The 13,271-nt window shown below is 33.9% G+C and overlaps 1 protein-coding gene across 1 annotated transcript; it reads right to left on the bottom strand.

Annotated features, from left to right (window-relative positions):
• Positions 1-353: 353 nt before the first annotated feature.
• Positions 354-7,554, bottom strand: LOC137929812 (uncharacterized). The gene is made up of 6 exons (XM_068772920.1): positions 7,463-7,554; positions 4,605-4,759; positions 3,509-3,599; positions 2,607-2,753; positions 1,420-1,539; positions 354-589 (listed from the first exon to the last, which is right to left on the bottom strand). The coding sequence occupies exons 1-6, from the start codon at positions 7,529-7,531 to the stop codon at positions 359-361; spliced, it is 813 nt and encodes a 270-aa protein (XP_068629021.1). The 5' UTR covers positions 7,532-7,554; the 3' UTR covers positions 354-358.
• Positions 7,555-13,271: the final 5,717 nt, after the last annotated feature.

Consider the following 13,271-nt stretch of genomic DNA (forward strand, 5'->3'; position numbering starts at 1 on the left):
GTGATTTGGCACATCTAATTAGTTCTGGTAGATCATTCCATAACCTGACATCGACAGTATGATGACAGTAAAAGGTTTCTCCATAAATTGGTCATACAGGACAGACAGGTATACCCTTAAAATGATATTTGCACACATAATAAGTACACAGATTTCAAAGCGACTGCTCTAAACAACAAATATGTATACGGTTTGCTTTCTATACACACTCTCACATAGTTTCATAGATATCTAATTTTTTAATTAATTTTACACATCTAGATTGTCGCTTCAATATCTACAGCTAATATCCTAGGCAGAAATTTGACGGGTCAATATTTACGATCCTTGTGCAAAAGAAAATAAAAGAAATATTTTATCAAGGGTGTTTATTATTGACAATTCCTAGCCAAGTGGAAGGACATGTATCCTTGAATGCCGGACTGTAATGTGCCAGGTGGATGTCCAGTAACTCAGCCACCGGCAGCAATCTGGATGCGAGGGCTTTCAGCATTTCGATCACATTCGAACCCACCATCTGAGGCTTCGTACTCAAAACTTCCAAAGTCTTGTATCTGATTGCATAATTAATCGTGTTCCTGAGGTGATACTGTAAAAGAAAAATAATAAATTGAATTCACGTTAAAAAATGTTTGTTCGATTTTTATATCAAGCATTTAAACATTGTCGTCAGCCATTCCACAGAAGCCTTAGGAAAATTTGCTGACGCAAATACGTAACCGCTCTGACTTTGACAAGGAAAACTCTCGTCCGGGTGTAGGTAAAAGGAAAAAAAATATTAACTCGCAAAAAATATTATTTCAGTACGTGCTAATTTTAATTTAAACAAAACATTAGGAACTTTGAGTCATATTTATTGATAATAGTTAAATCGCTATTCTCTTACTAGTTTTATAAGCCGCCGGAAGAAGCTAGATGCGTGCCGCTTCGACCAGGTCCTTTTAGAAACTTATAGGAGAGGCCTATGTTTAGCAGAGGAAGTCCTATGACTGAAATGATAATGATGATTTTTTTTTGACCGAACTGTCATTGTTGCCCAAATGGAGTTGGAAAATTACGCGGATTTGAGGTGGCACGGCGCAGAGTGAGCGTAGCCTAAAACCTTTTTTAAAGTAACGAAACCTGAGGGCTCCTGTAGGAGCCTCAGTATGGGCCGTTATATACTACTATTTTACCAGATTGTGAGACCGGCATTATATCGCTTCGGTAAACGCTCCATGGAGTGACTAAGTTACGGGTCCCCCACGAGGGGTTAATATAGGATACTACGCGGATCAAGTACGTAAAAGCAGTTATAATAGTAATTACAATCATTTCATGGTCTTGATCAGTGATTTTTCATATTCTCTATGGAGTAAATGATAATGAAATAGTACTTTTCTACTTTCAGTTTATGTACATATTTCTTAAAATATTTACTTGAATCAGCAGGGCGATTCCAAAGTGCACCGGCTTTATTTGCATCTCCATCAGACGTTTTGTCAACAGCCGCGGCGTCAAGTCCTCGAAGTTTCCCAAATGAGACATAATTCTTGGTGCCTAAAAATAATGACATTAATATATAATTATATGGTTGTCTATAGACTTTTTTATTATTTATTGAATCTGTATACCACAGACATTAGGATCACGGACGCTTTATTAATAAATACACTTGTAAAGTATTTATCGCTTCTACTGTATCGATACTCGTCCATTGTTTATGATATTTGAAAATATATCAATGCTTAATAATATTAGTAATTACTAATTGCAATTAACTTCTTGCTGGTGTGTGGTCCAAGTTATCCAAAGGCTTTCTACAACTTCAAGTACTCGATGCATTTTGTAATCATTTTCGTAGCCCCGTTATTGGGGTCTCTCGTTTCTCCTATCTTTTTATTGGATATCTTTTTTTATTTATTTTAATAATTTTTTACTCTCTTTTTTATTTCCATTCTCTTTTTTTAGTAATTTCATGATCTTTCATTCACTCTTCATTCATATTACGCGTTGTGTTTCATTCTCATACATACTTTATTTACCATTTGTTCTTTTCTCTCTTCCTTCACCTCGTTTCTCAAAAATCATAGTTCTTTTGTAATTTATCACAGTTCTATAAATTTAATATTTTTATATCGCGCTTTTAATAATAATATACATTATTACAGTTATTTTACTACCTTTTGTCACACTTCTTTTTTTGTTTAACTATTTGTCACATTTTAGTTTTTCTTTTATTTTTATTTTTGTGTAGATTTTCTTTACGTAGCTACACTACTTTTGGTTGTCGGATATTTTTACTAAGTGGTTGAATATGTCCTTAGTTTGGCCAGGAAAAGTAGTGACAACTTGGAAAAAAAATATTTGTCTTTGGAAAGCATGGTGACCTCCAGGGCGCAGTCGAAAGTACTGTTCCCATCAAGTTTGAACTGTGCTCTTTACCAAAGGAACTAAGGCAATACATTCAGAAAACCGGAATAGATGGTGTAGCAGTAAACGAGAACCTTTCCAAAAACGGTAACAATCTCTTGTAGTCAGGGATATGACGAGATGTTCTCAAGCTAACATAATTAATTGTAAATTCTTGACTCTTGTACTGCTTTATTCTTTTAAATAATACGTACGGTGAATAGTACATCGTAGAGTCGAGCACACACGTGAAACACCTGGTAATCTGCCATCTTGTCGTGGGTATCGCGGTTCTCCACCGACGTATAGTATCTGTGTGCAGTCTCGATGCGGTTGGTGGCGCTAGTGTTGCGCGGCAAGTCCTGTCCGGTGGTATAGAAAAAATAGTTGTTATCTGTGGAGCCATTTTTCAGTAAACGCTATAATATTTTTTGAACACATGTAGCGATTTTGTCTATAGCTCCAATGACGGGTCTTTTAACCCATCTTTGTTCCTACCACGGTGATAACTTAAGTTTTTTGGACATTATAATAATCAATACCTCAAAAGAATATAAACGAAAAAAGCAAATATCTGATATTTCCTATAATCTAGTCAGATCGTTATTTCAAATAATTCTATATATAAGAATATATAACCCTATAAGCAATTTTATTATTGATTTTGAAATAACCCTACAACTTAGAGATTATCACCTGTTAAAAATTCTTTGAGTTCATTATTTTGTAATTATGTTATATACAACAATGTTGTTGGAAATTTACTGAATTTTCTAAAAATTAATAGCGACTAAAATAGCTATACAAGTTAGACCCGTAGTCTTAAAATTTCTTGTAGTTCATGTTATAACCGCGTTAACCGAATGTCAAGGGGGTTATTTCCTCTCGAATAAGTTATTGTATACCTACTAGTTTTGAGTACCATAGTTAACCTTAGACAGTACTGCGTAATATTTTAGTCCGTCCTTCTAATATATTGTATAAAAACAACTGTGTTTTTTCAATAAGACAGTTTGCTGTCACGTCTGTTTGTAATTATCGTCCGACCCGAGCGATTTAATGAAGAATCATCATCTGTACCGCCAGAGCGCGCGGTGCAATCATTAAGGGAAAATACCTTCGCGATATCGATCAGTTTCATTATGAGCGACGAGTAAATGCGACGGCTGATGGCATCCGTCCGCCGCGCCCTGTAGTTGTCAATCTCCCTGCGGAAAAACAAATCGGCTGTTACCAGTATAAACTGTATTTTAACCGGTTTTCAAATGATTGCTCTTTGCAAACATAGTGCTTATTAATCAATTACACGCTTTAAGCTAGGTCTAACTAAATAGTCAATATAGATAAACTATCTACCGTCAGAGATGAACATAGTCGACATAAGCCATCTGCTCCGATTACCAGGTATCTCATATCTATAACCGAGTTGAGATAACAGGTTTTAGATCCGCGAGTCTTATATAAGATGAGGCACTAAAACTCGATACGAATAACAGCACAGAAGGTTATCCATAATCACTCAAAACAAATCTAGTATAAAATGATTCTATTCGCAGCAGCCTGCATCTTAAAACGTCGTTAACAAGGTCATCCACATGGGTGGGAACATCCTTCGTTTCGCTTGACTGTAAGTGATATCCACTCCAAAAAGTCAAGTCCTAATTTAGGTCTGCTAGTTGCTTCTGCTTCTATGCTTGTATTAAGAGTATTTCGTTTCTGGTATTACCATTTATTCTGTTAGTCGAATATTTGAATCTTGTGGTGAAGTAGATTTGGATAGTTATGATTATATATAAACATCGATTTAAATAGCTTTTTTCGTTGTTGTTTTAGCCCCTTGGCGCCCACAGCAAAGCATTTGCCTCCATATAAGATATTTACGGGGTGATATATCATTATCGTTACGCTTGGTTGGCAATCGCAGTGAACGGTAGGAGGAGGAAGCTGCCCATCTGTTAACTGTTGTTGTTAGCTGTTGCCCAAACATATTTGTAATCAGTGGAAATCGTATACAATCAAGGTATGAAGTGTCAATTATATAAGAATCTATACCGAGAATCGAACACGCGACCTGTGATCGCGAGTCTTAGTTCTCCACCGCTGTGCTACCATTGCTTGTTATATTATATTGCCAAACAATATTAAACCTAGGATGCGCAATTTTCAATATCAGTCACTAATATTGTGATGCAGTTTTAAACAAAATAGTGTACCTCTTTACGATGAACTTTATGATGAGAGACATGGTGCGGTTCAAGTAAACCTGATTCTCCTTCTTGAGATCGAACAAGAGTTCCTGATCGAATCGCGAGTCCTGTACCGCCTCCACGATCGCCTTGGACAGACGCCGGAATTCTTGAAAATATTGCTGTCGATACAATTTTGATACAAAATTCGACTAAGATATTTACTTATATATATCCCTAAAATGCTTTTAGTAACTTTGAGATATGTTTAAAAAGTTCTATTTAATATTACCATATAACTTATATACTCGTAATAAATTATTAAATTTAAAAAATTAAAAAGGTCAATTTCTCTAACCTTAATAAAAGTCTTCTTTGATTTTTTTAAATTTGTATTTATTTTCGATTTAATTTAATTTTAGGAGATTACATGTTTATGAACAGTAAAAATATATTTAATTTAGAAAAACATAATGGCAAAGTATACGGAGGGGTGGCTCTAAAAATATAGATTATATATTAAGAGAATTAAGGTCACCCAAATAAAAGTGACAAAAAAAAAAAACAGATTTAGTACTTAGTCTACCTAATACGTAATAATTTACGATGATTGCTTATGTTTCTTTAATATTCTTAGTAACCATTTCTCCTATCGTTTTCATTTTACGTTTCTGCCACTTTTTGCTATTTATTTTCCTTCCTACGTTTTTCTTTATCACGTTAACTGTTGGTTCGTTAACTGGATGACATTTATGGTGGAGGCCCGTGTCTAACGAAAGTACAATGATATATGACGATGAAATGATTTTTTGTAATTAAACCCGAAATTGTATTGACTTTCAAAATTCTAAAGCATTCGCATACACATGTTATTGGATTGGAACGCTGCGCAGTCATATAAATGCCGGTAAATCCTTTTATGTAATGATATAATCTAATAAGATATCGAAGATCGGAACTCATTGTATTGCTGCAATAATGATCATCGCGGCCGTGCGCCCCGCGGAGGCCATCGCTGACTGCTACATTCTTCTATTATTAACCAAGACGTGAACTAAATGCTACTTCTATATTCTTCCACAGACAATTGTAAAGAAAGAAGAATAACATACGTTGTTTCCGATAACGAATCAATGTTTGTCTAATTGAAATATTTAAATACATTGGTTATTGACCTTCAATTATGACCTCTCACATCCCACCTAGATATAATGTATTTCATACTTACACGAATACGTACACACTCACTCTTATACACATTTACACTCTTTGGAAAATGATGTTACTGAAAGTTTTATGTAATATGTAGTTATGTTAGATAATCTATGGCTTAAAAATGTTATTAATAAACTTGATTGTAAACGTGCTGATCTCTGTGATCTCTGATAAATAATTAACAATATATATAATTTGTGTCAAGAAAGGCTGATAGCCTTTTTTTTTCGACAACTAAATTATGATAGTATATATAGATTTGTAATATTATTTTGATGTATATAAAATATATTTCTTGAAGTTGAGTATATGGTGTTTTCTTATTGTATGCTGAAGTAACAAATTATATATAGCACCTAAGATGTAACAATCACCCAATCTGTAAAGTACACAAATTTTTACTTGATTTAAAGAAAATTATTTGCTTTTAAAAGTATTCTATCAGTCAACCTTTTTATAATAAGAAAACATTTAAGAAAAGTTTCAAGCTGCCCGTGATTACGGTACGTCTCCTCGCACGGAATTCACTTCATCAAAGAGTCAATTCGTATGTAGGTGCGATTTCAAAACGAATGAAGCCCGTCTCTACACAGTGCAGTAAATGTCCACTGTGAAGTTCATAGCGGACATTCCGGCCGCAAGTGCAGGCGCGCCTTTAAAAATTCATTCCAATCGTTGAGAAATTCGTGTAACATTTTATCCGATATCGAGGCAGTAAAATAAATAATATATTTGGAAACGTTTTGAAATATGGTTTGTTTGACTATTTACAACCTAAGGTGTTTCAATTATGATGAATCATTCTTGATGGTTCTCGGCAGAGTAAACAAAGCTTGTTCGATTCACGTATCTGGTTAGAGTGGCATCTAGGTTCCAAACAGCTGGGGGCATAAAATATGATAGCTGCGACTAAATATGCTAACCCGGACTGCGATATGATTTTAATTCCAACAATGGGAACGTAATATGTAATTTTATTATTTAAATAATAATTACAAATGACATCTAAGTAAGAAAAGGACCAATATATAGCTACTTTCGCCAATGCAGCAGTAGTCGTGCAATAAAGTACACCGCCTGCCAGTCCGCTGATAAATGCGCATGCGGCAAATAATGCGAATTACACAACTACCACCGTTAAATCACTTAACACGTGTTTCACCCCTCCACGGGGCATCCTCAGAAGTAATGTTACACCGATTAGTGCCAAACACAGAGTGGCCTATAAATGACATCTGTTTTTTTCTACATGAACGTGGCTTGAGGTATTTCGCGTATGATTTAAGCGTCATTATGGAGGTTTATGCCCAGCTGTGGGCGTCTTATGTCTGAAATGATTATGATTTTACATTATATACGACTACGTTGGACAACCGGCCCCAGGCGCATTTATCCAGAGGAAGTTCTGTTTTGTGTACTACGTATTTTAATTAATTTATCATTATCATCTATAAACACTGATTAATGTGTTTCTTTTTGTTTCTGAAAGTTCATCTTTAATAATACAGGAGATAGAAGAAGATACGTTATGTTCGTGCTTGAATTTATACGAAGGAGTTACGATAACAGAAATCCTGATTAATACTTTTAGGAAAAGGTAAAAAAATTACTGTTCTCGATAATGCATAATTTTATAAAGTAAAATAGGTATTTTCAAAACACTAACTCACCGCTGGAACGGTACTGGCATCAAAGGTTTTTAAGACTAAAGAAAAAAATATTAATGTGAAAGCGGCCATTTTGTTTCGATACGCAAGTTGCACTGAGGTTTATGTACTGTTATTACGTAATTTTAAATTTGTAATATTATAAATAAATATAGAGCAATGATTTTGTAACTTTTCTAAAACTAGTATTACGTTTAAAATATTAAGCTGCATTTTAATCTTAAATAAATACTAACAAATTCTTAAATTATATATCTTAATTCATATTATATCTTAATTCTCAAAATTTTAAATAAATCTTAAAATATTACTAAATTATAAAAATAGAATATAAATTTAAAATAAATGACTGCCAATATGCCAAATGTTTTCGACAGACATCTGTTTCATTAATGCAAATGGTATACTGGTTAACACCAACGCAAAGCTGTATTCTTATACATACAGAGTAATTGGTTATAGCTGTGAAAGCCTTGAAGGGTGAATGTATAGCTCATTTGGTGAAAATTGTTCTACTATTCAATGTTACACCCTTTACAAAAATCGAAGGTCCCAGAAAAAAAGTTTCATTATGATCATAAAGTAAAAAAAAAAAAAAATACAAATTAAAATTCTTTAGAATCTGATGCAGCAAGATTGGTACTGCTAGAAGCTATTGGCCACTCCAATTTGAATAGAAAAATAAATATTGTAACATATTTTAGAGAGATAATTTTGAGGTTGGTTAAAAATAGGCGTAAATTCTTTTCGCTTACATGTTGTTTATACATTCACTCCTTTAAAGCTTTAGCAACTAAAGCCAATCACCCTGTATACTTCTTACATTGCATTTAGAAGCTATACATAACTACAACGTTTTGTCTACATTTATCTACATTCTGACATCATTCAACTAACTGACGTCCATAACTAGACATGTTTTAAAGAGTTCTCAACACGTAGTCTTGAGTTGCCTTTTCCTTAACGAACTTATACTTGTCTTAAATACGATGAACATGGATTACAAAGACAAGAACCTTATTCGTACTCATGTAAACACGTAAACAAGGCGACACGTTGTGCTTCAGCAAGCATTTGAGTTAGTAAGTTAAATATAATGTCACGAGAAATATTATCACCATTATCATTACAACTAAAAGATGTCTACTGTCTACTACATAGGCCTGAAAATTTTTGTTTGGTAAACCGAAAATAAAGATATTTGATTAAGAACGTCAAATGTAATTCATAAAATATTACGTGTATGCAACTAGTATATTTTAGAATTATAATAAATCATTAATAAAATAACGAAACTGTATTTTAATAAAACTATAAAACCCGAAGAGGTTAGGTTTTTTTAGTAAAGATTATGATAATAGCAAACCATATTGCACTGCAAACCATAGGTCTCTCTAAAGATGGGGGATATGTCATAATCGCCAAGCTTGCCAGAAGGGTTGGCGATCGCAGTGTGGTATTATATACTCAGAGGACGCTACAATCCATCCTCTCGAAATTTGTTTATGAGCAGTAGCAATCCTATATTATCAATGCACAATTTATGACTTACACGTAACTGTATTGGGAATCGAACCCGCAACCTACGGTCTCAAGTCTCAGACCTCCACCGCTGGGTCACTACTATTCAATGCATATATATCCACGGGTAAGTTAACATCATTATATTTCGTTCACTACTAGACACAGGCTTTCTCTATAGATTTTTTTTTCCCCTTTCAATGAACTTAATAAAGATCGTCGGTGGTCTGTCTACTTTGTGTGTTGTTTTCAATGAAATAACTTCCTGTTTATTTTCGGAGTCAATTAAAAATTATAAATCCCTTTCAAGAAGTCGAGTCGTTTAAACGTTACTTCAATTCAATTTTTTTATAATTCAATCTGCAATGAGCTAAGAGGCAGGAGGACAAATATTAAAGGTTTTATCAAATGGTATCATTACGGGAAACACACATTGCTGAACTTAAAAACACAGTACTTAAGAAGACGGTAAAGGGTTATGATCTAATTTATAATATAATCATGAAGTACATTACACACATAGTTTCCACTTCACCTGCTAACTTAACATCTTAATTACTGGAATTAAGTCGTAGCCAGTACAACAAAAAGCACTTCGCTCCTTCAGCAAACGTCTACTTAAATGTGTTCCTCCTATAGTACCGACTCTACTCACTCCTTCGCAAAACTATCTACTCTTCTCTGGAATGCGCTACCTTTTGATATAAGGATAATCAGGAATCGTTGCACATTTAAAGCGAATATCCGGAAGCTGTTGCTCGTCAAGCTATCGGAATAATCACGATAATTAGATTTCATTATTCATTACATTTATATAGAGATGATATGAAAACTTTTATATATATATGGCAGTACCCGGCGGCAGATATTGCACATCGACCTTTGGAAAGCAACAATCGTCTTATTTCGGTTTCATCGTCTACCGACACGTGTTTGCCACTTGAGTACTTTGCTACAAGCCGCCAGTTGCACAGGCGATCTGCCGATACTTTGACCTACCTCGACGACTTTCTCAGTGCAAAGCTACAAACATAGTCCCTTCCATCGCTCTTTGGGAGCGCTACAGCCTTCTTATATGATCTAGTAAACCACCACGTCTTAGATCTTAAGTCATTACCGGCAATATCCCTGATACTCATACCTAATTTTTTGATAGGAGATTCATAACGCGACCACGCTGGTATATATATAATAGTAGAGTAGGCGGGTAGAGTAAGTGTAGAAATATAACCCGTTCCGCGTCGACGTAACTTATCCCGGCGATATCGCGGCGCGCCGAACGAATGGATTTCAATTTCCGAAAGGCGTTCGTGAACTTTTCAATATTATATCTGGCGGTGCAAGCCGCAGTGATCACGTTATTACGATGTAGGAAAACCAGAGTAACATATATAAGCGAAAAAAGAAAAAACGTGAAACACATATGAGCGACATTATTATTATTAATGAAGAATATATGTAATTAAAATATATTTCGCTACTATTATAATATATATACTTTTCAATACAATAATATGTGATTGCAGAGTATCCAATTCACGCTAATGGAATAATTTGTCGGTCCGTCTGAAATAAAGGCAGTGTCTAGTGTCACAGAATTACTAGACATTGTTAGAAGAATTATAAAATATTACACATTCATCACTGAAGTAATTTATACTAACCCAATGTTGAATTAGCCAGTTAGCAAAAGACAATCACCATGACATGTTAATTTGATTAAATATATTTTTTTAATATTTCTACCTAAAAATTTGTAAAGCAATAATTTATGATTAATATATGTCACTATGTGAGCGTCTTTTGATCTTTTTTAACAAGCTTGTCTGTCTACCATACGGGTGAACGTTCTACCACATGCTGTGGTATCCAATCCAGAATTTTAAAGTACCAGCAAGCTTTCTCTCTCTTTATTGAAATATATATAGGTACAGGATGTATTCTACTTACTATCAAATAATAGGCAATCAGTGGCCGGCTCAAAACCGTCGCCATATTTTTATGTACATGCACCTATTGGTCGTAAATCGGAACGGCCGGTCCCAGTTCCGATATCAGGAGGCTTTATTAGCTTCGGAATTTTTTGTATTCACTTTACGAGCCGCGTTCCCTCACATTTGGGACTTCGTCGCTCCACTAAGGCAGGGGTATAAAACATTTTATATCTGTTACACTTTTTATGTGTTGTTTTTACGTTATCGTCATTTGTGGATGATTATTAATTAATTATCATTGTCTTAAGTATTCCTGATCATCAAAATAATGCGATGATGATGATATTGATAGTTGAACTGTTATTTTAATGAATAATTGCGTTTTTAATTTATTAAATATTCGATTACTTGTCACTGTAAAGATCAGACGATCGTGAAATAGATTGAATGTACAAATATTTACATTAAATAAATGTATTTAATGCCAATTTCCCTGTAATTTTATTTCAAAAATTTTATAGGGATCCTATGACACCATGAACCACCATTAGCTCACCTGTCAAAACAGCTATTTTGAAAAACACGAATATTTTTTTGTAGATTTGTTAACATTATCCTGTCTGCAGTTGTTCTAGGCGGCCGTTAGATGGCACCGCACGCTCTCCGGGCGGGCGCGACTAGGCGCTAGGTGCCAGTCGCACGCCGACCACCCGATGGGAAAGACGTCCGGAGGTCGCCCTGACGCTGGAGTCCGTGCACTTAGAATCAATAATCGCAGGTAGTCGCATGAAAAAATAAACGAATCATTTTTCTAAATTCAATTATGTTTAATCAACGCTTAAATTTAGCATGCCATGCTAATAATATATGCGATATATCACGTGATTTGCTTTACTACATGCTTTTTAATTTTTGTAATAGTTGTCGCTGTTGTACAACAAATCAGAGATAATGCAATATATATGAATATATAATTTAATTATTGTAAAACAATAAATTATACAGGTAAATGTTATGTAAGAAAAGGGAAACATGTAGGCTTGGCACAAAACTTGAAAAGGCTTATATAATGACACCCATCATCATCATTTTCATCATCAAGTGAGCCGGCAGGCCCCCAATGCAAAGTACATACCTACCTCAAATATCGCTAAAATGACTGGTATATCTATATTTCTAAATATTTAATTGCATTCTTGCATTCTTATATACTTTATTCCAGCCAATTATAATTAAGGAGTCTTCTTGACAAAAGTGAATAGGTTTCTTCAGACAAGCATGTATCCCTCGTCATCGATCATCATTAACATCAGGCGAGGCCGAAGGGAAATGCTTCGCTACACTTATATACGATAAAAAAACTAATACATTAAACAGTAATTCTCTTTTAGTTGTGAAGAGAAATAAGTAAAGAAATATGTGTTACGCTCGTACTAAAAAGGCAGTACTAAAACGTCTTTGGATTTCACCGTCAGATGTATAAAATAATAAGGTAGAGGTATCAACTATTTCATATTTATAGCTAAAAACTTGTAATAAAAATTCTTGGTTTTATATTTGTTGGATTTGTTTACATTTATATACACAGCGTTTTAAAAACAAACAATAGCACGCAGAAACAGTTGACTTTCTTGTGCGTTAAAATAATAAAAAAAACGAAATAATTCGATGTATTATAATTTTTTTTATCAAAAAGGGAAAAAGGCAACACGAAGTGCCAAAATATGTATAAAGGCTGATTGGTTATAGATGCAAAAGCTTAAAAGCAGTGAATATTTAACCCACTTTTGAGTAAAAATCTTAAAAGCTAGCCTATTTAATATGACACATTATTTTATTTTTTAAATTTAAATACGATTGAAACATAAAGTTGACAGTAAAAAGTCTGCAGGGATAATTAGTAAACAATAATTTTTATATGTAGCAATCGGAATTTTGAACACGCTTTTTTACAGTTTTATCATTATGTTAGTGATTTTTAACCATTTATTTTTGGATAGAATAAACCATTAATAACAGCAAATGACCTTTACAGCTTTTATTTCTTTCACCTATTATTCTGTGTAAATGGAGTAACGTAAAACATATTATTTTGTTGGAGTCTTTTTATGATGAAAAATGTGTGCACTGCTCAAATTTGTAACAAGTATAATAAAAAATTGGCTTGTATAACGTAAAGGCGATTAGTACGTTGTTTATACTATTACTGAGTTGTTTAAATATGTATTAAATGAAAGCGACAACGCAGTAATTAAAAAAAAGCGAGAATATGAAATAGTTTTACAAAATCGATTAATAGTTGTCATGAGTGAATTGACATTTCGATGAAATATTGTAAACCGGATCGGGCGACACAT

Source organism: Battus philenor, unplaced genomic scaffold (assembly GCF_028537555.1).
Source record: "Battus philenor isolate CCGP_79_NKW_IND1 unplaced genomic scaffold, ilBatPhil1.0.hap1 SCAF_5, whole genome shotgun sequence".
In the NCBI taxonomy this organism is placed as follows: Eukaryota; Metazoa; Arthropoda; class Insecta; order Lepidoptera; family Papilionidae; genus Battus; species Battus philenor.

Coding starts and splice junctions, on each gene's coding strand:
- LOC137929812 (XM_068772920.1), bottom strand. CDS start 7,531: ATGGCCGCTTTCACATTAATATTTTTTTCTTTAGTCTTAAAAACCTTT. Junction 3,600..4,604: donor ATAAAGTTCATCGTAAAGAG/GTACACTATTTT, acceptor GTTTTTCCGCAG/GGAGATTGACAACTACAGGG. Junction 2,754..3,508: donor AACTGATCGATATCGCGAAG/GTATTTTCCCTT, acceptor ACCACCGGACAG/GACTTGCCGCGCAACACTAG.